At 37.9% G+C, this 26,860-nt stretch overlaps 1 protein-coding gene across 1 annotated transcript in view; it reads left to right on the forward strand.

Moving 5' to 3' along the window:
• The window catches only part of LRRC9 (leucine rich repeat containing 9), a 115,768-nt gene that overhangs the window by 66,785 nt on the left and 22,123 nt on the right, over positions 1-26,860 (forward strand). Inside the window, exons 22-26 of the mRNA XM_057730603.1 lie at positions 9,107-9,327; positions 10,703-10,825; positions 15,231-15,361; positions 18,529-18,637; positions 26,617-26,756. Of these exons, the coding sequence (XP_057586586.1) occupies positions 9,107-9,327; positions 10,703-10,825; positions 15,231-15,361; positions 18,529-18,637; positions 26,617-26,756 (724 nt within the window). The remainder of the gene's footprint in view (positions 1-9,106; positions 9,328-10,702; positions 10,826-15,230; positions 15,362-18,528; positions 18,638-26,616; positions 26,757-26,860) is intronic.

Raw genomic sequence — 26,860 nt, forward strand, 5'->3', positions numbered from 1 at the left:
TTCATTTGTTGATGGGCATTTAGGTTGCTTCCATGTCCTGGCTATTGTAAAGAGTGCTGCAATAAACATTATGGTACAAGTTTCTTTTGGGATTATGGTTTTCTTTGGGTATATGCCCAGGAGTGGGATTACTGGATCATATGGTAGTTCTATTTGTAGTTTTTTAAGGAACCTCCAAATTGTTTTCCATAGTGGCTGTACCAATTTACAGTCCCACCAACAGTGCAGGAGAGTTCCTTTTTCTCCACACCCTCTCCAACATTTGCTGTTTCCAGACTTTGTGATGATGGCCATTCTGACTGGTGTGAGGTGATACCTCATTGTGGCTTTGACTTGCATTTCTCTGATGATTAGTGATGTGGAGCATCTTTTCATGTGTTTGTTGGCCATCTGTATGTCTTCTTTGGAGAAATGTCTATTTAGGTCTTCTGCCCATTTGTGGATTGGGTTATTTGCTTTTTTGGTATTAAGCTTCATGAGCTGCTTGTATATTTTGGAGGTTAATCCTTTGTCCGTTGTTTCATAGGCAATTATTTTTTCCCATTCTGAGGGTTGCCTTTTAGTCTTGTTTATGGTTTCTTTTGCTGTGCAAAAGCTTTTAAGTTTCATGAGGTCCCATTCATTTATTCTTGATTTTATTTCCATGATTCTAGGAGGTGGGTCAAAAAGGATGGCGCTTTGATGGATGTCATATAGTGTTCTGCCTATGTTTTCCTCTAGGAGTTTGATAGTGTCTGGCCTTACATGTAGGTCTTTAATCCATTTGGAGTTTACTTTTGTGTATGGTGTTAGGAAGTGTTCTAATTTCATTCTTTTGCATGTTGCTGCCCAGTTCTCCCAGCACCACTTATGGAAGAGGCTGTCTTTTTTCCATTGTATATTCTTGCCTCCTTTGTCAAAGATGAGGTGCCCATATGTGTTTGGGCTTACTTCTGAGTCCTCTATTCTATTCCATTGATCTTCCTTTCTATTTTTGTGCCAGTACCATACTGTCTTGATCACTATGGTCTTGTAGTATAGTTTGAAGTCAGGAAGCCTGATTCCACCAACTCCATTTTTCCTTCTCAAGATTGCTTTGGCTATTCGGGGTCTTTTGCGTTTCCATACAAATCGTAAGATTTCTTGCTCTAGTTCTGTGAAAAATGCCATTGGTAATTTGATCGGGATTGCATTGAATCTGTAAATTGCTTTGGGTAGTACAGTCATTTTCACGATGTTGATTCTTCCAATCCAGGAACATGGTATGTCCCTCCATCTGTTTGTGTCGTCTTTGATTTCTTTCATCAATGTCTTAAAGTTTTCTGCATACAGATCTTTTGCCTCCTTAGGCAGGTTTATTCCTAGGTATTTTATTCTTTTGGTTGCAATGGTGAATGGGAGAGTTTCCTTAATTTCTCTTTCTGCTCTTCCGTTGTTAGTGTATAGGAATGCAAGAGATTTCTGTGCATTAATTTTGTATCCTGCTACTTTACTAAACTCATCAATGAGTGCTAGCAGTTTTCTGGTAGAGTCTTTAGGGTTTTCTATATATAATATCATGTCATCTGCAAAGAGTGACAATTTGACTTCTTCTTTTCCAATTTGGATTCCTTTGATTTCTTTTTCTTCTCTGATTGCTGTGGCTAAAACTTCCAAAACTATGTTGAATAATAGTGGTGAGAGTGGACACCCTTGTCTTGTTCCTGTTTTTAGGGGGAATGCTTCCAGTTTTTCTCCATTGAGAACAATGTTGGCTTTTGGTTTTTCATATATGGCTTTTATGATGTTGAGGTAATTTCCTTCTATGCCCATTTTCTGGAGAGCTTTTATCATAAATGGATGTTGAACTTTGTCAAAAGCTTTTTCTGCATCTATTGAAATGATCATATGGTTTTTATCCTTCAATTTGTTGATATGATGTATCACGTTGATTGATTTGCGTATATTGAAGAATCCTTGCATCCCAGGGATAAACCCCACTTGATCATGGTGGATGATTTTTTTAATGTGCTGTTGGAGTCTGTTAGCTAGTATTTTGTTGAGGATTTTTGCATCTATATTCATCAGTGATATTGGTCTATAGTTTTCTTTTTTTGTGACATCTTTGCCTGGTTTTGGTATCAGGGTGATGGTAGCCTCGTAGAATGAGTTTGGGAGTGCTCCGCCTTCTGCAATATTTTGGAAGAGTTTGAGAAGGATAGGTGTTAACTCTTCTCGAAATGTTTGATAGAATTCGCCTGTGAACCCATCTGGTCCTGGGCTTTTGTGTGTTGGGAGATTTTTAATCACTGCCTCAATTTCCGTACTTGTGATTGGTCTGTTCATGGTTTCTATTTCTTCCTGGTTCAGTCTTGGAAGATTGTATTTTTCTAAGACTGTATCCATTTCTTCCAGGTTATCGAATTGATTGGCATATAGTTGCTTGTAGTAGTCTCTCATGATGTTTTGTATTTCTGAGGTGTCCGTTGTGACTTCTCCTTTTTCATTTCTAATTCTGTTGATTTGCATTCTCCCTTTTTTTCTTGATGAGTCTGGCTAATGGTTTGTCAATTTTGTTAATCTTCTCAAAGAACCAGCTTTTAGTTTTATTTATTTTTCTTATGGTTTCTTTCCTTTCTTTTTCATTTATTTCTGCTCTGATCTTTATGATTTCTTTCCTTCTGCTCACTTTGGGGTTTCTTTGTTCTTCTTTCTCTAGTTGTTTGAGGTGTAAGGTTAGGTTGTTTATTCGATCATTTTCTTGTTTCTTAAGGTAGGACTGTATTGCTATAAACTTCCCTCTTAGAACTGCTTTTGCTGCATTCCATAGGTTTTGGGTTGCTGTGTTTTCGTTGTCATTTGTTTCTAGATATTTTTTGATTTCCTCTTTGATTTCTTTAGTGATTCCTTGGTTGTTTAAGAGTGAATTGTTTAGCTTCCATGTGTTTGTCTTTTTTGCAGTTTTTTTTCCTGTAATTGATATCTAGTCTCATGGCGTTGTGGTCTGAGAAGATGCTTGATATGATTTCAATTTTCTTGAATTTACTGAGGCTTCATTTGTGACCCAAGATGTGATCTATCCTGGAAAATGTTCCGTGTGCACTTGAGAAGAACGTGTATTCTGTCATTTTTGGATGGAATGTCCTATAAATATCAGTTAAGTCGAGATGGTCTAATGTGTCATTTAAAGCTTGTGTGTCTTTATTTATTTTCTGTTTGGATGATCTGTCCATTGATGTAAGTGGGGTGTTCAAGTCTCCCACTATTATTGTGTTGCTGTTGATGTCCCCTTTTATAGCTGTTAGCATTTGCCTTATGTATTGAGGTGCTCCTATGTTGGGGGCATAGATATTTACCATTGTGATATGTTCTTCTTGAATGGATCCCTTGATCATTATGTAGTGTCCTTCCTTGTCTCTTGTAATAGTCTTTACTTTCAAGTCTAATTTGTCTGATATGAGTATTGCTACTCCAGCTTTCTTTTGACTTCCATTTGCATGGAATATCTTTTTCCATCCCTTTCCTTTCAGTCTATATGTATCCCTTGGTCTGAAGTGGGTTTCTTGTAGGCAGCATATAGGAGGGTCTTGTTTTTGTATCCATTCAGCCAGTCTGTGTCTTTTGGTTGGAGCATTTAATCCATTTACATTTAAAGTGATTATTGACATGTGTGTTCCAATTACCATTTTCTGAATTGTTTTGAGTTTGTATTTGTAGGTGTTTTCCTTTTCTTGTGTTTCCTACTTAGAGAAGTTCCTTTAGCACTTGTTGTAAGGCTGGTTTGGTGGTGCTGAATTCTCTTAACTTTTGCTTGTCTGGAAAGCTTTTGATTTCTCCCTCAAATCTGAATGAGATTCTTGCTGGGTAGAGTATTCTTGGCTGTAGGTTTCTCTCTTTCAGGACTTTCAGGATATCCTGCCATTCCCTTCTGGCCTGCAGAGTTTCTGTGGAAAGGTCAGCTGTTATCCTGATGGGTTTTCCCTTATATGTTGTTTGTTGCTTTTCTCTTGCTGCTTTTAATATTTTTTCTTTGTGTTTAGTTGTCGTTAGTTTGATTAATATGTGTCTCGGTGTATTTCTCCTTGGGTTTATTCTGTATGGGACTCTCTGTGCTTCTTGGACTTGGTGAATTATTTCCTTTCCCATGTTGGGGAAGTTTTCCACTATAACCTCTTCAAATATTTTCTCAGACCCTTTCTTGTTTTCTTCTTCTTCTGGGATGCCTATAATTCGAATGTTGGTACGCTTAATGTTATCAGTGAGGTCTCTGAGACTGTCTTCTAATCTTTTTATTATTTTTTCTTTTTCCTGCTCTGTGGCAGTTATTTCCCCCATTCTATCTTCCAACTCACTTATTCGTTCTTCTGCCTCAGTCATTCTGCTGGTTATCGCATCTAGAGTATTTTTAATTTCAGTTATTTTGTTATCCATTGCTGTTTGTTTTTCTGAGTTCTTATGAACTGTTTCTTGTACTTTCTGTATTTTGTTATTGAGATTTTGTATCATTTTTACTATCATTACTCTAAATTCCTTTTCAGGCATTTTTCCTATTTCCTCTTCATTTATTTGGTCTTGTGGGTTTTTTTCCTGCTCCTTTGCCTGCATGGTGTTTCTTTGTTTCCTCATGGTTGTCCAAACTTTTGGGGTTGCTTGTCCTTGGGTTTTTTTGCGTTATTCTGTGACCAGCAGAGGTTCCTTTATTGTTCGTCTGTAAGCGTCGGTGTGTGGGGAGGGAGAGGGTACAACAGTGGCTCCTTCTCCTGGGAGGGAGTGAGCAGTGGCGCACTGATGTCTCAGTCAGGCTTGGAGGTGCCTGTTGCAGAGGGCGCCGGTGGCTCAGGCGTAAACAGAAAGTCTTAGAGTTGGGCCTCTCTCGGGGGTTTTTTTCTTTTCTTTTTTTTTTTTTTTTTTTTCTCTCGGCAGCCTCCCTGCTGCTGGCATTGCAAGGGGTTTTAATCTAGCCCCACCCGAGTGCCTGAGGGTACTTGTTATCCCTGAGCGCCTTAGGTGGCCCGCAGGGCGTCTCTCCACTGCCTGTTGCAGAGGCGCGGAAAGAGAGAGAGAGGCTATACGCGTGGCTCCTCCCAGCCGCCAGTGAGCCTGCAGCCTCCAGCCGCCATCACGGCCGGGCAGCTCTCAGAAACGGGCACTCCTCTCCGCGGGCCTCCTCCCTCCTGTCCTCTCCGTCCGTCACCCTACCGGCAACAATGTTTCCCACACTGAACCAGCTCTCCTGCTCCCACACTCCCGCTCTTGGACCCTCCGTTCAGCCGCGGATCGATGTCTTGGTCCGGGAACGCTGAGCTGCGCTGCGGACCCTCCGAATGTTTCTCACTCCCTCCCGTCTGCCACAGCTCCGCCTCTTCACCCTCTTTGAGCCGTCGTAGATGCCTCCCTACCGGCTATGTCGGGCTCCCCGCAGTCCCATCCGGTGTCCGAGGCCGTCTGCTGGTGTTCAGCTGGTTCTCTGTGAGAATTACTGCGTCCTTCCGTGCATTCCCAATGCATCTGTGGGGAGGGATGCACTCCACGTCTTTCTACTTCGCCGCCATCTTTTCCTCCTCCTTTAATTATGTTTAAATTAGAATCCTCAACTCTTAAAAACCTTAATTTCTAGTGAAAGTTAAGAAATAAGCAATTATGGAATTTTTTTTACGTTAGCATTCTGTAGATTGGTGAACATAAATATCAGTGATAATTTCTAAAAACATTTGTTATAGTCCTGAATACCTTTAGTTTATTTAGTAATTGATGTCTCAGTATCAATTTTTTTGGAAATTATCTATTCGATAAACTTCCATTACTTAAACTAGCATAACTCTAGAACTTTGGGTTACCAAATATCTGTAAAGATCATTTTAAGTAGACATTTTTAGAATATAATTATTTGTAAAGAGTTTACCCCAAAGTTCTTATCTCATTTACATTTAAAGTATCATCATATCAAGTTATTTTGCTTATAATAGATACAAAGTCTTATTCAATTTCTGTTAAACCTAGGTACAATAAAGTATAATACTTAATACTAATGACTCTGAAGACAAGTCTTTATTAATTAGATCAACAAACTTTAATACCAGGTATCAACTTAATATTGAATATTTCCCAGTTCACTTGAACTTGAAAGTCATTTTGGCCAGTTTCTTTTATATTTAATTTGTAAGTGCTTACTTTTAAATTAAATAGAGCTCTTTATAAATTCAATTTTTTAAACCTGAATATTGTCTCATTTTATTTTATTTTTTATTTTTTTTCCAGCTCTTTATTGGAGTATAATTGCTTTACACTGTTGTGCCAGTTATTTCTGTACAACAAAGTGAATAAGCTGTATTTATACATATATCCCCATATCCCCTCCCTCCCACGACTCCTTTCCACCCTCCCTATCCCACCTCTCTAGGTCATCAGGAATCATCAAATTGACCTCCCTGTGTTATGCAGCAGCTTCCCACTAGCTATCTATTTTACATTTGGTAGTGTATATATGTCAGTGCTACTCTCTCACTTTGTCCCAGCTTCCCCTTCCCTCCCCCTGCCATGTCCTCAAGTCTGTTCTCAACATCTGCATCTTTATTCTTGCCCTGCCACTGGGTTCATCAGTACCATTTTTTAGATTCCATATATATGCATTAGCATACGGTGTTTGTTTTTCTCTTTCTGGCTTACTTCGCTCTGTATGACAGACTCTAGGTCCATCCACCTCACTACAAATAACTCGATTTCATACCTTTTTATGGCTTAGTAGTATTCCACTGTATATATGTGCCACATCTTCTTTATCCATTCATTGGTTGATGGGCATTTAGGTTGCTTCCGTGTCCTGGCTCTTGTAAATAGTGCTGAACATTGTGGTACATGTATCTTTTTGAATTATTGTTTTCTCAGGGTATATGCCCAGTAGTGGGATTAACAGGTCATATGGTAGTTCTATTTCCCATTTTTTAAGGAACTTCCGTACTGTTTTCCGTAGTGGCTGTACCAATTTACGTTCCCACCAACAGTGCGGTAGGGTTCCCTTTTCTCCATAGTTTTGATAATACTTTTCAGTGTTACAGATATCTCATATGTATAATGTGTACATAGGCATATAAACAGGCAAAACTAGAGACCTCATGGCTTGCTTAGAAACTTAGTTATGAATCAGGTATTACAATATAAAATTACTAGTTTACTAACAGTTGGAATACATTAAAATTGCTTGCTCAGATGACTAAGCCTTTACTGTTTGCATTGGCTGAGGGAGCATTTTCAGCATTTTGAATTTTAAAACTGCCACTTTTTTCCCCCTTGGTTTTAGATCTTGCCTGATTGAGCTAATTAGGCTCAGTCTCAGGTCCTTGTGGCCTGTACTTACATTCTTGTTCATAGAAATTCACAGGAGAAAGATAGTTGTTTTTAGTTCCCCAAAGAATAGATCTGTCACCTAAATGATACTAAAGATTTTGTCATTGACAAGATTTCTAACTAAACTGAAATTTAATTTATTGTACTTTCAAAGGTTTGTATAAGGCATTCAGCAAAGACTTTCATTTTGAGTTCACAAGTGAAGCCCAGAGCAAAATCACTATTATTATTTTTTATTAGCCCTTGGATGTTACTTCCCAGATTTTACTTATTGTATGGCTCAGGTAACCCTACTGGTTTACTTTCATATGTTTAATATATTTTCTGAGGGGCAATCCATATGCCTGTCTTGAAACACCACGCAAGGGAAATATTTCCCAGTGAAACATGTCTATCCCACAATATAATTAAACAAAAGAGATGTAACAAACCACCTTATCTAAAGCCCATTTAAATATATATATGACTTTGGCAAATATACTAACCTAATGAATTCTCAGGTCTCTATAACAAAAAAAAAAAAGCAGTGCTACAAAACCGTGTGGCCCCTGACATCCTTACAACATCTCAGGAAGGTACCTGTGCCATGATTCAAACTGAATGCTGTGTTCACACCTGATGAATCCTCTAATATAACACGTTTAATTAACCATATGAAAAATCAGATTTCTGCCTTAAGTGACCCACTCCCAAGTCTTGACGACCTCTTAAAAAACTGATTTGGCATAAAAAGCTCTTGGCTTAAATATTTACTTATAACTATTAATGTTATTAGTTACATTATTTGTACTTTGCCTGTTTTACAAGATTATTTTTTTTATTACTAAATGTGTGCCTGAGCCTCCAACAAAAAAAATGACTAGGCAACTTGAAACAGTTGATAAAATATATAGTTCTGTATGCGATCAATTATTGTAATAGTGCAACTCTAGATATGGGAAGATGCAACGAGGGAAAACATTTCCTGGATCATAACAGATTAGTAAGACAGAGGATCCAGAGAATCTTTAATTATCAACAGGGCCTAATCCAAAAATTAGCACCTGGAGTGGCATATCAACAAGAGTTTTCATCTGATCTGGGGTGAGCCTCCCAGCACCGTGGGACAAAACGTGGTCATGAAATGTCTTCCAAATATTGGTCGAATTCCTGACCAAGAGGAGGATATCTGAGAAACTGAATATTTCCTGCCATATCAGTAAACAAAGGATGTCACAGTCATCTATGATTGTAGCCTTCCAACATGAGCTGAGGTCGCTCAGCGCTGAAAAGAATGCCTGCCACCTAGCAGCCATCAGACTGCAAGCCGCTCCCCGTGGTGAGCCCTGAGGAAACTCAGGGTGTGTCAGGATCCTGGCCCAGACAGCTGAGGTGCATATCAAAGGAACAATTTCAGGGAGGCAGACTTTTGTGTCTTTCCATATATAGAATAGCGCTAAATTCCTTACCTTGAGATATCTGGTTTCCTTTAATTAACACTAATCTCTTGATGTTCCCGACTACCTGTCCTTTGTTGCAAAACTCCTGTATATCGTGGCTCCGCCCCTTGCCTCCTTGGAGCAGTTTCTCAGAGCTATCCGACACGCTGTCTCGCGGGCCCAGTCCTCATTTTGCCCCAAATTAAACTTAACTCACAACTCTCACGTTGTACATATATATATATTTTAAGTCAACAATACTATAAAAGCTGTAAAGCCATTTGAACTTAAAAAAAAGAGAAACAGTAAAACAACCAGCCAGTTATTTTTTAAATTAACCTTTCAGTGCTGTCTGAATCTTTTCTTGTATTTGCTTATTTTTCTAGGCATTTCCAAGATGACTAATTTAACCCGCCTCAGCATAAATAATAATCTCCTCACTGGTTTGGAAAAGCATACTTTTGATAACTTGCTTCATCTTCATTCCCTTTCTCTTGAAAACAACAGAATCACTTCATTGAGTGGTTTACGAAAAGCTTTTACACTAACTGAATTGTACGTAAGCAATAACTACATTGCTCTCAATCAGGAGATCTACAATTTAAAGGTGACTATCTGGGGTACTAATGTTTTTGTTTTTTAAAATATTTTCTTATTTCTTTATAATATGAAAATAATGCATGTTCACTGTACAGAGTTTGGAAAATAAAGAAAAATGTAAAGAAAATAAAAATCCAGAAAAACTAGGTTTATTAAAATATATTTGCATTCACTTTATGTATACATAACAAACATATGTGTGTGTAACCATAATTTGGGGCAAAATGAGGACCGCGCCTGTTGTCCCCAAGTGGATAACTTCATAGGGTAAATTTTTTTTAGTGCTCAAATAAAGTAACCCAATCCCTATACCTCCTAACTTGTGCCTTCCTTAAGCATTTCCAAAATTACCCAACCTGAATGGGAAGTAAGATTCGTTAACATTTCCTGTCCTCAGAGCAATTCTTGATTTATCTCTCGTACTTAACTGATTCTTACTGGTGGCTTCAACTCTTTCTGGTCAACTTTGTCCAGCTTTGCTTTCTTTAATTCTCCCTAAGAAACCTCCAACTTGAGACTACCTTATAGCAGGCTTCACTGAAGGTTTTAATAAAATGGAAGTTTACTACAGCAAAGAAGAGGGATTTACTCCAAATGTATTGTGAGACTTCATTGTTTCTAAAGTTCAATGGCCATTTCCTACCATGGGGACTTTGCTGATACCATATTGCTAAGGCTTTACCTCCTACCAAAAATTTATGTGCATTTCCTGTCTTTCCTTCTTGCAGCCTTAACTGCATCATATCTCCCCAATACAACTACTTCTAGAGCTGCAGAGTCAACCTAATCAACAATAGCAACAAAATAAACCATTTTATATTACAGATGCAGAGTAGTTTTACTCCCTCTTGTCTTAACCTCTCCCATCCATATCTACTCAGGGCCCTTCCTTCAAAACAAACATCTCATTTAATAAGGAAGCACATTTTCCCTTAAGATGAATTCTGCTATTCTCTTACAGGGCAGAAGCACTTCAGTTTTATCCCTCATCAGAAGACTGTGTTTTTCATTGTTTCATTTCACTGTTATATCTGTATACACACATACTATTGAATAGACCATTATTCCGTAAACAAAGCATATCTTTTAAACTTTAAGTTTCTTTACAAGTCTTTATCATGGGTAATACATTCAGCACCAGCATCCAAAAAGAGATTCTGATCATATAATATAGACCACTGAAATACTGCATAAAATTAGACCTTAATAGTCTGAAAGGGTAACCCTTGCACTAAAAAATATACTTAAAAGCACTCAAATCACTATGAAATGATAGAGTAATTCAAATGTTAAAATTCAAGGATGATTAAACTCAAGGGGGAAAAATCTTAGAGTGAGATATATATGTATATCACTTTAAATGTATGTATTTTTATTACTAGAGTTTAAGCAACCTGATCATTCTAGACATGTATGGAAACATTATTGTATGGAATCAAGAAAACTACCGGTTTTTTGTAATATTTCATCTTCCAGAACTGAAAGCTTTGGATGGAATCTCAATTGTAAGTTCTTTTATTGACTCATAGCATTTGGTCCAAGCTGCATGTTAATATATCCATAGGCTCTAATCATTTTGAATACTGCTTTATCACTAGTATGTTACCCAAACTTACAATGCTTATTAAAATCTAGGTCTCCAAAACACATTTTAGATCTGGGTGTTGAATGTTTCTCCTCTGGCCAGGTTTTAATTGTCTGCATTGAGGTCGCAGGGGAGGGCAGATGCTGCTTACAATTGTACCCACTGGATTCAATGCCTAACAAATTTAGGAGACAGGATAGAAGAAACTGCCTTGGAGCCCGACTGTCCTTTTGGGCCTAAAAACAGCTTCCTGTTACCTGGAAAAATACAGTTGTTAAGATTTAAGAAAAACATATTTGAACCAAAAAATGGTATGTCAACATTACTAGCAAACTGTACTAGTAAAAAATAACTTCTTACACTGTGTAAAAAGTAACACAGAACATAGGACTGAATATGAAAGCAATATTTGGAAACTTGGATTCTGTAGCAAGCACGTTCATACATGACTCCTGATTTCTGTGTAACAGGCTAAGTGCACAACAGATGTGTGAAGAATATAAAGGTTCCCTGTGTAACATTGCCAAGCCCCTGTCAGAGAATAAAACTCATCAGTTTCTAGAAAATTGAGACATAGTTCATGATGATAGGGCACTTTGAGGTGCTCTGAGATGACTAATTTTAACCCTGATTTTTTCAGGGCCCTCCTCAGAATGAGGAATCAAAAACATTCTCTCCCCCACAACCAGTTCTCTAGAATCGTGTATACTGGGTTTTATTTAGGTGTTGGCTTTCATTGAGAGATGTTTTAAAAATAGTCTTATGAAACTAGTACTGCATGGGCTCCAGTGGTGGTGTTGAGTATCTTATCCTTCCCATTTCTCTGTGCCCTCATGTGAAGGGCCACCTGAGAAAGTGCTTTTAGAAGTCAGTATAGGGAAAACTTTTCCTCCTGAGGAAAAGTTATGCCCTCCTCACTGACAATGAGTATTATTTAACTATTTTCCTTTGCACTTTGACTACCTAAAAGCTCAGGACCAAATTTATGGTTCAGTGACAAAAGCCCTGTAGGACTATGGTCTGTCTGTCCCTATCCCCAGTTTTGATCTATTCTGACGTACATCATTCTCAGTCTTGGTCTTCACTATTTATTATTTGCATCTTACTAGTTGATTATATGCTCCTCCTATAAGCCGCCACAGATTCTTTGTGGAATGAGGTAGAATATAAATATATAAACTAATAACGGAACATGAAGACTAGATTGATAATTTAGACTTTAACTGAGAGGACTTTAATTGAGAGGTAATGGGGAGGCATTGAATATCTTTGATTAGGGGAATAACATATTCAAAACTATGTATTAGGAAATTTAACAGCAGTGTTTAAAGTGATAGATGAAAAACTAATAGGAGGCTATTAGCACAGTCTACATGTGAGGTAATGAGAAACTGAAATGAACCAAGGGGAAGTGGTTTTAAAAATGGAGAGCTGAAAGGTAGGAGAAATACTAGAATTGATAGAACTTAGCAACCAATTAAATTTGAAGGACAAGGAAAGGAAAGAATAAAAGATGTCTACAAGGGTTGAGTCTATTCCACTAAGAGATATCATTACAGAAATATGATTAGAGGAGGAAAAGCAGTTTCAGGAATAAGATGATTAGTGTTGGACACACTAAGTTCTGTACGGTAGTGGATCATCTAACGGGAGATGGCAAGCAGGCAATTGAAAACACAGGACTAACTTTAGATATGGACATTTAATTTACATTTGTTTAGATGTGGGAGTGATTTGAAGAAAGTGGACAGTTAAAACCAAAAGCACATAATATTGACTAAGGAAAGAGAGTAAAGAAATCTAAGTCAGGCTTTCATACTTCCACTTAGGAAATGTAGAGAGGAAAAGAAGCCACCAAAGTAGACACAGAGGGTGGCAGAAGAGCAATATGATCCTAGAGTGTTTGAGAGGTACATGGACATGGACTTCAGAGATGACCTAGGCCAGATCCTTTATCTTGTGAATGAGCACAAAGAACTCCAGAGAACTGATGACATTCCAAATGACATGACTTTTTAATGGTAAAGCACGGACACCTGACCTCACTCTGTGCCCAAGTCTCCGTGGATATATAATTATACCAGGAAGTAAGGGAGTGGTACTGAAAGTTCCAGCCCTCTATAATCGTGGTTGATTCCCCTGGCAACCAGCCCCCATTCTTCGGGACTTTCCAGAAGTCATCTTGTTAAGATAAACTTGGGTGGGGTTGAAAGGACCTTCTTATGAATAGCAATACAGCTATTTCAGGAACCGAAAACAAAAAACCAAATCTTATAATAAAAAATGCCCCTACAGCTCTTATATAGGAAATGACAAGGGTTTTTGGAGCTGTGTGCCAGAAGCAGTAGACGAAGATCAAATACGTGTTTCCTGTTATAAATCACAGTATTACAGCTCATGCCCTGGTCTTTGAACACAGATCCGTTACAGCAAAATGATCATAAAATTCAAAATATATTGGAATATTACTATAATCCCATTCAGTAATTATCCAGTCCATAATCATATAGAAATGTCTCGCAGGGTGAGGCCACTCAGATTTGCAGGTTTCCATTGGAGACTGTCAGGTTCCAAAACAGGAGTGATCTCAGAAAACACAGCTTCACCTTTTCTTCAGGCATCTGATATAATTGAACTGAGACAATAGCATCTCTTGCTCTGATCCTCTTTTGAGGTAATATAATATTGGATTTCCCTTACTACATAACCTACTTATTAATTCCTTTACGCATAAGTGCCCTTCCCTGTCGTCTCCATTTATACCCATACTTTTCCACCTCTGGAAGGGATGTTAGGTTTGGCCACTGTGCTGATCTAGATTGCAGACAGTGATACTAGTCTAGCAAATACCTCCCCCTAGTCCACCCCTCTCCAGACAGAGCAAGGTTATATAGGTGCAAAACTAGTGGGCTATTTTTGCTACCAGGAAATACAGATACGTTCACTGTTAACCCCAATTTTGCCAGATGGGGTGAAGGTAGAACCTACCACCATCAGGCCTTTAGGAATTCTGACACAGGTTTAAAAACATAGTTTCTTGCTTAGGAATTATTCCTGTTCCCAGCACTTGCAGTTGCAGCTGTGGTCCTGTGACCACTGCATCAGGTAGAAAAACAATTTGAGGTGATGTGAGGAAGAAGGAAAGAAAAAGTATAATGGTGATACCAGCATCATCCTTCCTTAGCAAGAATTGCATAGTCATATCAGCACCCTTCTCCCGTCCCCCAGATCCACCAGAAAAATGGAAGTCTCTCCAGCGGGGACACTCCTTTAGCCCCACTCATGTTCACATCGAGTGTGAGCACTCTCAGGAAGGCGTATGAGCCAGCCTGTCATGCTTTTATCTTCCCCCTGTTTTAGACAACCAGTGTTTTAATTGCCCATTCCAATTCTCTATCAAACTACTACTCTAAGGAGGATCTCTTTCTGCCCATTGTTGAACATTATGGGCTGTTAAGCGTGCTCCTTGGTCTGAAGAAATAACAGTCAACTGTCTATATTGATGCAATATCTTCAGTTCCAGTTCTTTTATAGCATTATGTGCATTTGTATTTACACTGGTTAAGCAAATCCCAGTCCAGAGTCAGTATCTATTCCTGTCAAGACCCATTTGTAGCCCCCCAGAGCTACCAGCCTCAGCCTGACTTACCAGCTATATTCAGGGCCTTCCCACAGGAAAATCTGCCACATAGCCATCTGCAGTCTCTGTCTCTTTTGCTGGCAGACAGAACAGTTCTTATTGGCATTTTGTGCCTCAGAGAGTGCAAGCGGATATGTCTAGATTCAGCCCATCTCTGCATTTCTGTAGACCCCCAATTTCCACCTATTTTATAGGCCCAGGTGGCCACCTTAAGTGAGCATATGGGCATGTTTGCTTGTCGATTCCAATCACCTTCCAAAACTGGAAGGGAGTTCAGATGGGCATCAACATGCCCTACTTTAATGTACCCCTCAGATTTCCATAGAGCTGTGCCCCATATGGGCATCCTTTTAATAGGCCAGGTTTCCATTGCCCTCTTGCCTGACCATATGGCCAGGCCAGGAACAGTAGAGGAAGATGTCTTATTATTATCACAGTAACACACCAGAGAACTCACCAAAGTGTCATTCCTCAGGTCCCAAGGTCCCTAGCTGGTCTGCCTTCTTCTCCCCACCTTTCAGTCTCCATGTTTATTTTATATATAATATCGGGTGTGGCGGGTAGCTGTGCTTAGTAGGAAACAGGGAGAAATGAGTCCACTCCATTTTGACCTGGAACCAAAGAATTAATGTCAATCAGTCATCTGTAAGAGAGGACATCACCTTCTAAATATCCTCATATATAGGAACCACCAGAGACTGAGAGTGCGAAAGATTTGTTTGGTGGCAGACTTACTTCTGACATGATTGCCGAAAGACAAGGACATTCAAACTTCACCCAAATGCAAGAACTAAATTGGACTTCATCATCTATCAGGTACAATCATTGTATTATATGCTATTTGATATTGTAATTAAATATATAGTTACTATTATTTTTCTAAGGATTATAATTTATTACATCTTATCCAAATATAACCAATAATCCAGAAAGTCACCTACCCTACTTCACAATCTCATGCTAACTTTACCATCTTTGAATTGCATTAATAAATTTTACTGTCACACACTGTGATTAAAAATGTCATCAATCTCTTTCTAAGGTCTTATATTTCTCTTTCCTTTTACAACCAAGCTTTTAAAATGAGAACATCCTAGGTTTGCTCCTCACGTTGTATCACTCTAATCCTGTGCCCTCTGGCTTCCACTGCCACCATTCCTCTGATGCTGTTCTCATGAATGCTTTCACTGTCCTCCTGGTTAATAAATCCTTTTCTCTTCTTTCTTTTTCTGTTCTGCACTCTTCACAGGCAAACATCTTTACCCATAGTTTTAATTTATGACGATGACCCCCTAATTTTACCCAAACCTAGGCTCCTCGTTTGAATACTCTGATTGCTCTCTAGATAGCATCTAGGAAACAATATTTACCTGTTATTACCCAAGCCAAAAATCTAGGGTCTACTTCTCTCTCTCCTTTGTCCTCCATTTTTAATTAATCACTATATTCTACAGAGTCTATGTCTTAAGTATGTATCATAGTTCCCCTCTTCTTTCCATAGGCATTGCCACTGTCCTAGGTTGGGGAATTAACTATTTTAGAAACTATTGGTTTTTTGTCTTATATAACCTTACCTGCAAATCCATCTATTATCCATTCCGCCTTCTTCTAATGCAAGTTTTATCAGATCACTTCCCTTCACAACATTCTTCAGTGGCTTTCCACTGTCTACAGAATAAAATTTAAAATTTTTTTGTATGACATAGAAGGCACTTCAATTACTGGTCCATTTTTATCTCTTGTAACCTTTACCCTACTGCCCCGTAAGTCTTTTTACTCCAGAAATTCTAAAATAGTCTACTTCCTTAATCTCAATCACAAAATGCTGTTTCATGTTTCTGCCTTTACTTACTGCTGTTCCACCACCTAGAACCCTTTCTTTCTAATTTGCCTGACAAATACCAAAAATTCTCCAAGTCTCATTTTAAGATCTTTCTCCCCTGTTGTCATTCCTTACTTCCCCAAATAGGTTTTTCTTCCCCTAAAATGCCATTACATCTAACTGTATTATGGCAGTTTTCCTTTTTTATTATAGTTTTTCTGGATTCCTTTTCATGAGGGCACAGACAGCAACTTTCATATTTGTTGTAGCCTTTCCAAACATATTGTCTGCACTTAGGAAATAACTAATGAAAACATGTTGAAAGAATAAATGACTTATTAACGTATATAGTGTGTCGTAATTATAACATCAGGGTTGAGGATTTGTTTAAAGATGTGGTTAGGCTTTTGCACAGCAAAGGAAACCATCAACAAAATGAAAAAACCTACTGAATGTGAAAAACTATTAGCAAATTAAATATATGACCAACAAGGGGTTAATATCCAAAGGGGTTAATATAAATAGCTCATACAATTCAACATCAAAAAAAAAAACCTTATTAAAAATGGGCAGAAGATCTGAATTGACATTTTCCAAAGAAGACATACAGAAGGACAACAGGCACATGAAAAGATGCTAAATATTGTTTATCATCAGAGAAATGCATTAAAACCACAATGTGAGATATCATCTCAGACTTGTCAGAATGGCTATCATCAAAAAGACCACAAATAACAAATGTTGGCAAGGATGTGAAGAAATGGGAATCCTCATATACTGTTGGTGGGAACGTAAATTGGTAGAGTCACTATGGAAAACAGTATGGTTTCTCAAAAAAACTAAAAATAGATCTACCATATGACCCAGCACCTCCATTCCTGGGCATTTATCTGAAAAAAAAAAAAAAAAAAAAAAAGAAAACACTAATTCAGAAAAGATACTTGCACCCCAACGTTCATAGCAGCATTATTTACAGTTGCCAAGATATGGAAGCAAACTACGTGGCCATACACAGATGAATGAATAAAGATGTGGTATATGCATATAAAAGGTAATAGTACTCAGCCACAAAAAGAACAAAATTTTGCCATTTGCAACAACATGGATGAACTTAGAGGGTATCATGCTAAGTGAAATAAATCAGACAGAGAAAGACAAATACTGTATGTTATTACTTATATGTGGAATCTAAAAACGAAAACAAATTAGTGAATATAACAAAAAAGACACAGATATAGAGAACAAACTAGTGGTTACCAGTGGGGAGAAGAAAGGGGGAGGGGCAAGATAACGGTAGGAGATTAAAAGGTACGAACTACTATGTATAAAGTAAATAAGCTACAAGGATATATTGTACAACACAGGGCATATAGCCAATATTTTATAATAACTATAAATGGAATATAATCTTTAAAAATTGTGAATCACTGTGTTGTACACCTGAAACTTATATAATAGTGTATATCAACTATACCTCAATAAAAATAAATAAATGAAATAAATTGGTATATCTGAAAAAAGAAGTGTTTAGAGCAAGGTAATTTAGCTCTATGCTCTTCTCCCTCATAGCTCAAAGGAAGGTAAAATACTTTTAAAGCTATGGACTAGGAATCAAGCATTCTAATTACCAAAACATCCTTACAAGGTGGAATGCCATAAAAGTTTTCAGGAGATTCCACAGAAAACTCTGTTTTCAGAGACCTTACCTACTTTCTCCTTTTCTTTCCCACCCCAAACCCCTTCCTGACATTTCAGAAATAATGCATTTCATATATAATCTCTGCAGTTTACAACCTGAAATTCTTATGGTTTACCATATCAACTTCACTATGATTTCATGAATATATATGTAAATTAATAAATAAATTGGAGATGTTTATTTTTAAAGTTTCTTTTATGATAGTGCTATGTTTATGTGGTAATAGACATGTTTTTTTTTTAAGTCAGTGAAATTGTATGTCATTTTCTTATACATGTACCCAACAAAAATGTGTGTTTATCTGATCATTTGACCCTTATATTTTATATTAAGGCAATTCTTTTCCATAGAATTTGTCACATGAGATTTTTTTTTTAAATGCCTTTGGGGTTACACATGAGAGATTCACCAATATAATTTGCCTATTAAAATTATAACTGTATTTACTCTGTCTAAATTCAGAACTGTGGATTTGATTCCAGTTGACCAATTTAGAAATGTGTGTAATGTGAATCTACAGAACAATAATCTTACCTCATTCAGTGGATTAATCTATCTGCCTAAAGTGAAGGTGAGTCACAAATTTTCTTTTTTTTCTTTCAAGGTTTTCAGTGCAAGTTGTAATCTTCTTTACTTTGGACTAAAATGTATATTCATGTCATTAAAGAAGAGAAATTATTTTTCCAAAAGTATTTTTCACCAAGAAAAAAAAAGTATTATTTCCCAAAATTATTTTGGTTGATCTCAATTTTATGTGATTGTCTTTTTTTAAAAAAATATTTACTTATTTTATTTATTTATTTATTTAATTATTGACTGCGTTGGGTCTTCATTACTGTCTGTGGGCTTTCTCTAGTTGCAAGGAGTAGGAGCGAGGGGCCTACTCTTCGTTGCAATGCGTGGACTTTTCATTACAGTGGCTTGTCTTGCTGCAGAGCATGGGCTCTAGGTGCATGGGCTTCAGTAGTTGTGGCAAGCAGGCCCTTGAGTGCCGGCTCAGTAGTTGTGGTGCATCGACTTAGTTGTTCCAGGCATGTGGGATCTTCCCGGATCAGGGGTCAAACCCGTGTCCTCTCATTGGCAGGCAGATTCTTAACCACTGCGCCACCAGGGCAGTCCCAGTGTCTTATAAGCAGTGAATCTTCCTCTCTTAGAAGGCTGCCTCTGTAGTGAGTGAAGTTGAAGGACATGAGGTTCTCAAAGCAGCCTCATTGGCTCTTGTCCTATAGCTTTGAGTCATCTACTAATAATACCTTTTTTTTTTTTAAATTTATTATTTTTTGGGAGGTACACCAAGTTCAATCATCTGTTTTTATACACATATCCCCATATTCCCTCCCTCCCTCAACTCCCCCCCCCTCGAGTCCCCCCCACCCTCCCCGTCCCAGTCCTCTAAGGCATCTTCCATCCTCGAGTTGGACTCCCTTTGTTATACAACAACTTCCCACTGGCTATCTATTTAACAGTTGGTACTGTATACATGTCTGTGCTACTCTCTTGTTTCGTCTCAGCTTCCCCTTCACCCCCCGCACCCCCCAAACCTCAAGTTCTCCAGTCCATTCTCTGCATCTGCGTCCTTGTTCTTGTCACTGAGTTCATCAGTACCATTTTTAGATTCCGTACATGTGAGTTAGCATACAATATTTGCCTTTCTCTTTCTGACTTACTTCACTCTGTATGACAGACTCTAGGTCTATCCACCTCATGACATATAGCTCCATCTCACCCCTTTTTATAGCTGAGTAATATTCCATTGTATATATATGCCACATCTTCTTTATCCATTCATTTGTTGATGGGCATTTCAGTTGCTTCCATGTCGTGGCTATTGTAAATAGTGCTGCAATAAACATTATGGTACATGTTTCTTTTGGGATTATGGTTTTCTTTGGGTATATGCCCAGAAGTGGGATTACTGAGTCATATGGTAGTTCTATTTGTAGTTTTTTAAGGAACCTCCAAATTGTTTTCCATAGTGGCTGTACCAACTTACAGTCCCACCAACAGTGCAGGAGAGTTCCCTTTTCTCCACACCCTCTTCAACATTTGTTGTTTCCAGATTTTGTGATGATGGCCATTCTGATTGGTGTGAGATGATACCTCATTGTGGCTTTGGCTTGCATTTCTCTGATGATTAGTGATGTTGAACATCTTTTCATGTGTTTGTTGGCCACCTGTATGTCTTCTTTGGAGAAATGTCTATTTAGGTCTTCTGCCCATTTGTGGATTGGGTTATTTGCTTTTTTGCTATTAAGCTGCATGAGCTGCCTGTATATTTTGGAGGTTAATCCTTTGTCCGTTGTTTCATTGGCAACTATTTTTTCCCATTCTGAGGGCTGCCTTCTTGTCTTGTTTATGGTTTCTTTCGCTGTGCAAAAGTTTTTAAGTTTCATGAGGTCCCATTTGTTTATTCTTGATTTTATTTCCATGATTCTAGGAGGTGGGTCAAAAAGGATATTGCTTTGATGTATGCCATAGAGTGTTCTGCCTATGTTTTCCTCTAGGAGTTTTATAGTGTTTGGCCTTACATGTAGGTCTTTAATCCACTTGGAGTTTATTTTTGTGTCTGGTGTTAGGAAGTGTTCTAATTTCATTCTTTTACATGTTGCTGTCCAATTTTCCCAGCACCACTTATTGAAGAGGCTGTCTTTTTTCCGTTGTATACTCGTGCCTCCTTTGTCAAAGATAAGGTGCCCATATGTGTTTGGGCTTACTTCTGAGTCCTCTATTCTATTCCATTGATCATCCTTTCTATTTTTGTGCCAGTACCATACTGTCTTGATCACTATGGCCTTGTAGTATAGTTTGAAGTCAGGAAGCCTGATTCCACCAACTCCATTTTTCCTTCTCAAGATTGCTTTGGCTATTTGGGGTCTTTTGCGTTTCCATACAAATTGTAAGATTTCTTGCTCTAGTTCTGTGAAAAATGCCATTGGTAATTTGATAGGGATTGCATTGAATCTGTAAATTGCTTTGGGTAGTACAGTCATTTTCACTATGTTGATTCTTCCAATCCAGGAACATGGTATGTCCCTCCATCTGTTTGTGTTGTCTTTGATTTCTTTCATCAATGTCTTAAAGTTTTCTGCATACAGATCTTTTGCCTCCTTAGGCAGGTTTATTCCTAGGTATTTTATTCTTTTTGTTGCAATGGTGAATGGGAGAGTTTCCTTAATTTCTCTTTCTGCTCTTCTGTTGTTAGTGTATAGGAATGCAAGAGATTTCTGTGCATTAATTTTGTATCCTGCTACTTTACTAAACTCATCAATGAGCGCTAGCAGTTTTCTGGTAGAGTCTTTAGGGTTTTCTATATATAATATCATGTCATCTGCAAAGAGTGACAGTTTTACTTCTTCTTTTCCAATGTGGATTCCTTTTATTTCTTTTTCTTCTCTGATTGCTGTGGCTAAAACTTCCAAAACTATGTTGAATAATAATGGTGAGAGTGGACACCCTTGTTTTGTTCCTGTTTTTAGGGGGAATGCTTCCAGTTTTTCTCCATTGAGAACAATGTTGGCTTTTGGTTTCTCATATATGGCTTTTATTATATTGAGGTAATTTCCTTCTATGCCCATTTTCTGGAGAGCTTTTATCATAAATGGATGTTGAACTTTGTCAAAAGCTTTTTCTGCATCTATTGAGATTATCATATGGTTTTTATCCTTCAATTTGTTGATATGATGTATCACGTTGATTGATTCACATATATTGAAGAATCCTTGCATCCCAGGGATAAACCCCACTTGATCATGGTGGATGATTTTTTTAATGTGCTGTTGGAGTCTGTTAGCTAGTATTTTGTTGAGGATTTTTGCATCTATATTCATCAGTGATATTGGCCTGTAATTTTCTTTTTCTGTGACATCTTTGCCTGGTTTTGGTATCAGGGTGATGGTAGCCTCGTAGAATGAGTTTGGGAGTGTTTCGCCTTCTGCAATATTTTGGAAGAGTTTGAGAAGGATAAGTGTTAACTCTTCTCGAAATGTTTGATAGAATTCACCCGTGAACCCATCTGGTCCTGGGCTTTTGTGTGTTGGGAGATTTTTAATAACAGTCTCAATTTCTGTACTTGTGATTGGTCTGTTCATGGTTTCTATTTCTTCCTGGTTCAGTCTTGGAAGATTGTATTTTTCTAAGAATATATCCATTTCTTCCAGGTTATCGAATTGATTGGCATATAGTTGCTTGTAGTAGTCTCTCATGATCTTTTTTATTTCTGCAGTGTCAGTTGTTACTTCTCCTTTTTCATTTCTAATTCTGTTGATTTGCATCTTCTCCCTTTTTTTTTTTTTTGATGAGTCTGGCTAATGGTTTATCAATTTTGTTAATCTTCTCAAGGAACCAGCTTTTAATTTTATTAATTTTTGCTATTGATTCCTTCCTTTCTTTTTCATTTAGTTCTGCTCTGATCTTTATGATTTCTTTCCTTCTGCTCACTTTGGGGTTTCTTTGTTCTTCTTTTTCTAATTGTTTTAGGTGTAAGGTTAGGTTGTTTATTTGATAATTTTCTTGTTTCTTAAGGTAGGACTGTATTGCTATAAACTTCCCTCTTAGAACTGCTTTTGCTGTGTCCCATAGGTTTTGGGTTGTTGTGTTTTCATTGTCGTTTGTTTCTAGATATTTTTTGATTTCCTCTTTGATTTCTTTAGTGATTTCTTGATTGTTTAATAGTGAATTGTTTAGCCTTCATGTGTTTGTATTTTTTGCAGTTTTTTTCCTGTAATTGATATCTAGTCTCATGGCATTGTGGTCTGAGAAGATGCTTGATATGATTTCAATTTTCTTGAATTTACTGAGGCTTCATTTGTGACCCAAGATGTGATCTATCCTGGAAAATGTTCCGTGTGCACTTGAGAAGAACGTGTATTCTGTCGTTTTTGGATGGAATGTCCTATAAATATCAGTTAAGTCGAGATGGTCTAATGTGTCATTTAAAGCTTGTGTGTCTTTATTTATTTTCTGTTTGGATGATCTGTCCATTGATGTAAGTGGGGTGTTCAAGTCTCCCACTATTATTGTGTTGCTGTTGATGTCCCCTTTTATAGCTGTTAGCATTTGCCTTATGTATTGAGGTGCTTCTATGTTGGGGGCATAGATATTTACCATTGTGATATGTTCTTCTTGAATGGATCCCTTGATCATTATGTAGTGTCCTTCCTTGTCTCTTTTAATAGTCTTTACTTTCAAGTCTAATTTGTCTGATATGAGTATTGCTACTCCAGTTTTCTTTTGACTTCCATTTGCATGGAATATCTTTTTCCATCCCTTTCCTTTCAGTCTATATGTATCCCTTGGTCTGAAGTGGGTTTCTTGTAGGCAGCATATAGAAGGGTCTTGTTTTTGTATCCATTCAGCCAGTCTGTGTCTTTTGGTTGGAGCATTTAATCCATTGACATTTACAGTGATTATTGACATATGTGTTCCAATTACCATTTTCTGAATTGTTTTGGGTTTGTATTTGTAGGTGTTTTCCTTTTCTTGTGTTTCCTACTTAGAGAAGTTCCTTTAGCACTTGTTGTAAGGCTGGTTTGGTGGTGCTGAATTCTCTTAACTTTTGCTTGTCTGTAAAGCTTTTGATTTCTCTGTCAAATCTGAATGAGATTCTTGCTGGGTAGAGTATTCTTGGCTGTAGGTTTCTCTCTTTCAGGACTTGCAGTATATCCTGTCATTCCCTTCTGGCCTGCAGAGTTTCTGTGGAAAGGTCAGCTGTTATCCTGATGGGTTTTCCCTTATATGTTATTTGTTGCTTTTCTCTTGCTGCTTTTAATATTTTTTCTTTGTGTTTAATTGTCATTAGTTTGATTAATATGTGCTTTGGTGTATTTCTCCTTGGATTTATTCTGTATGGGACTCTCTGTGCTTCTTGGACTTGGTGAATTATTTCCTTTCCCACGTTGGGGAAGTTTTCCACTATAACCTCTTCAAATATTTTCTCAGACCCTTTCTTGTTTTCTTCTTCTTCTGGGATGCCTATAATTCGAATATTGGTATGCTTAATGTTATCACTGAGGTCTCTGAGACTGTCTTCTATTCTTTTTATTCTTTTTTCTTTTTCCTGCTCTGTGGTGTTTATTTCCCCCATTCTATCTTCCAACTCACTTATTCGTTCTTCTGCCTCAGTCATTCTGCTGGTTATAGCATCTAGAGTATTTTTAATTTCACTTCTTTTGTTATCTATTGCTGTTTGTTTTTCTGAGTTCTTATGAACTGTTTCTTGTACTTTGTTTTGTTATTGAGATTTTGTATCATTTTTACTATCATTACTCTGAATTCATTTTTCAGGCATTTTTCCTATTTCCTCCTCATTTATTTGGTCTTGTGGGTTTTTTTCCTGCTCCTTTGCCTGCATGGTGTTTCTTTGTTTCCTCATGGTTGTCCAAACTTTTGGGGTTTCTTGTCCTGGCGATAGAGGTGTTTATAGAAGACTGTCCAAGCCTCAGACTAATGTCCAAGTATTGGATTAAACAAATACTAAGTCTAGGAAACACATACATATATAAGACACACAATTACTGAATCCATTAGGACATAAGGCTCTGGAAAGATCTGACAGAACCCCAGTGTGCTATCACATATTCAAAGAGAAACCCAACAGAAATTGACAACTGAAACAGAACAAATCAGAGACAAAAGCAAAAGCAAACAAACAAACAAATAACACCTTATACATATAGACACTAATCCAGGGAGATTTTGTTAGTTAGGATCAAATATAGAAAAGAGCTAGAGTACCACCAGACAGAATGGAGATTCTCAGAATGAAATTAGACAATTGTACGAAGAACTAAGATAAAGACGAAAACCTAATATTAAATACCAAGGTGGTGTGTCATCTGGAGAATAGAGCAAGGAGTCTGAGCAGATCAATAGTGTTGCTTATAAGTACGTTAAGATAAAATAATCTTAAAATGGCTGGAAGAAAGGGGAACAGAAGAGCTTAGTGTGGTTGGAAATATGCAAATAAAAAGAAAGGAATAGAAATGTATAAAAGACAGGGATGAAAGGAAAGTATGAGAGATATATTGTCCGTACTACCCAAAACTTAGCTAGATATAGAAGTATATAAAAAGGCAGAAAAATAAAAATAGAATAAAAAATATCATTAAAAAGTTATGTTATAAAATTGTAGATCCCTTTGGACTAAGATCGTAAGAAAAAAAAAGAGAGAGAAAAAAAAAAAAATCCAGAACTGATCCCAGAATGGACCAGTTCAATAGGATTGATACTAATATTTCTGTTTCCTTAGAGTCTCAGCTGTAAGTGTCCTTCTACTCACCTTGGGTTTTTTTGCATTATTCTGTGACCAGCAGAGGTTCCTTTATTGTTTGTCTGTAAGCGTTGGCGTGTGGGGAGGGAGAGGGTACAATAGTGGCTCCTTCCCCTGGGAGTGAGTGAGCAGTGGTGCACTGTTGTTTCAGTCGGGCTTGGAGGTGCCTGTTGCAGAGGGACGCTGGTGGCTCAGGTGTAAACAGAAAGTCTTAGAGTTGAGCCTCTCTCGGGTTGTTTCTTTTTTCTCGGCAGCAGGGATTCCTGCTGCCGGTGTTTCCAAGGGGTTTTAGTCTAGCCCCGCCCGAGTGCCTGAGGGTACTTGTTATCCCTGAGCGCCTTAGGTGGCCCACAGGGCATCTCTCCACTGCCTGTTGCAGAAGCACCAAAAGAGGGAGAGAGGCTATGCGTGCAACTCCTACCCCCCCCCACCCCCGCCCGTTAGCCTGCAGTGGACCTCTTCCCTCCTGTCCTCTCGGTCTGTCACCTTACTGGCAACAATGTTTCTCACCCTGAACCAGCTCTCCGGTTCCCACGCTCCCGCTCCCGGACCCTCTGTTCAGCTGTGGATCCACGACTTGGTCCGGGAACACTGAGCTGCGGTGCAGACCCTCCGTATGTTTCTCACTCCCTCCCGTCTGCCACAGCTCCACCGCTTCACCCTCTTTGAGCCGTCATAGATGCCTCCCTACCCATTATGTCGTGGTCCTTTCTGGTGTCCGAGGCCGTCTGCTGGTGTTCAGCTGGTTCTCTGTGGGAATTATTGCGTCCTTCGGTGCCTTCCCAATGCATCTGTGGAGAGGGATGCATTCCATGTCCCTCTACTTCGCCGCCATCTTTTTCTCCTACTAATAATACCTTTTAAAGTTAGGGAGATAATGCTGTCTCCAACTAAAGAGTTATTGGATTGGCCAAAAAGTTCATTGGACAGAAAAACCTGACCAAACTTTTTGGCCAACCCAATATTCCATCTAAATAAGGCTTGAAGAAGTCAGGAGTACAGATTGAGAAAGTTGAGCAGCTTTCTAGGTCTCCATTACTTTGTTTGAAATGGTGTCATTTTTCAGCATTTCAGATAATAAAAAAGACATTCAAAGCCAAATCCAGACAATTTGAGACATAAAAAATTATGTCATTTTTAACACTATTAAATTATGTTGTAGAGTCCAAGTTTTATTCATACCATTTTAATAGTTTTTAGGATGTTGATAATCTCAAACTAAAGATATATACACAGCATAATTCATATTTTAATATCTGATTAATAATTGATTCCTTCTGTAGGTCTTATGCCTCAACTATAATCACATTGAATCCATCATGCCCCAACTAAAGCCTCAGACTCACTTGACCAATAGACAACTACTGTACCAGAAAGTGCCTTCTAGTGGCTATGGGCAGCAAGGAACTTCAAAAATAAACAGGTATTATTCTTTTTTTTTACAACTTTAAATAATTTTGGTTGGGAATTTAAAAAGCAGTTAATCATATTAATGACAGCAGTAACATACATTTAGCTTATTTTAAT

Source organism: Hippopotamus amphibius, chromosome 4, assembly GCF_030028045.1.
Source record: "Hippopotamus amphibius kiboko isolate mHipAmp2 chromosome 4, mHipAmp2.hap2, whole genome shotgun sequence".
Classification (NCBI taxonomy): Eukaryota; Metazoa; Chordata; class Mammalia; order Artiodactyla; family Hippopotamidae; genus Hippopotamus; species Hippopotamus amphibius.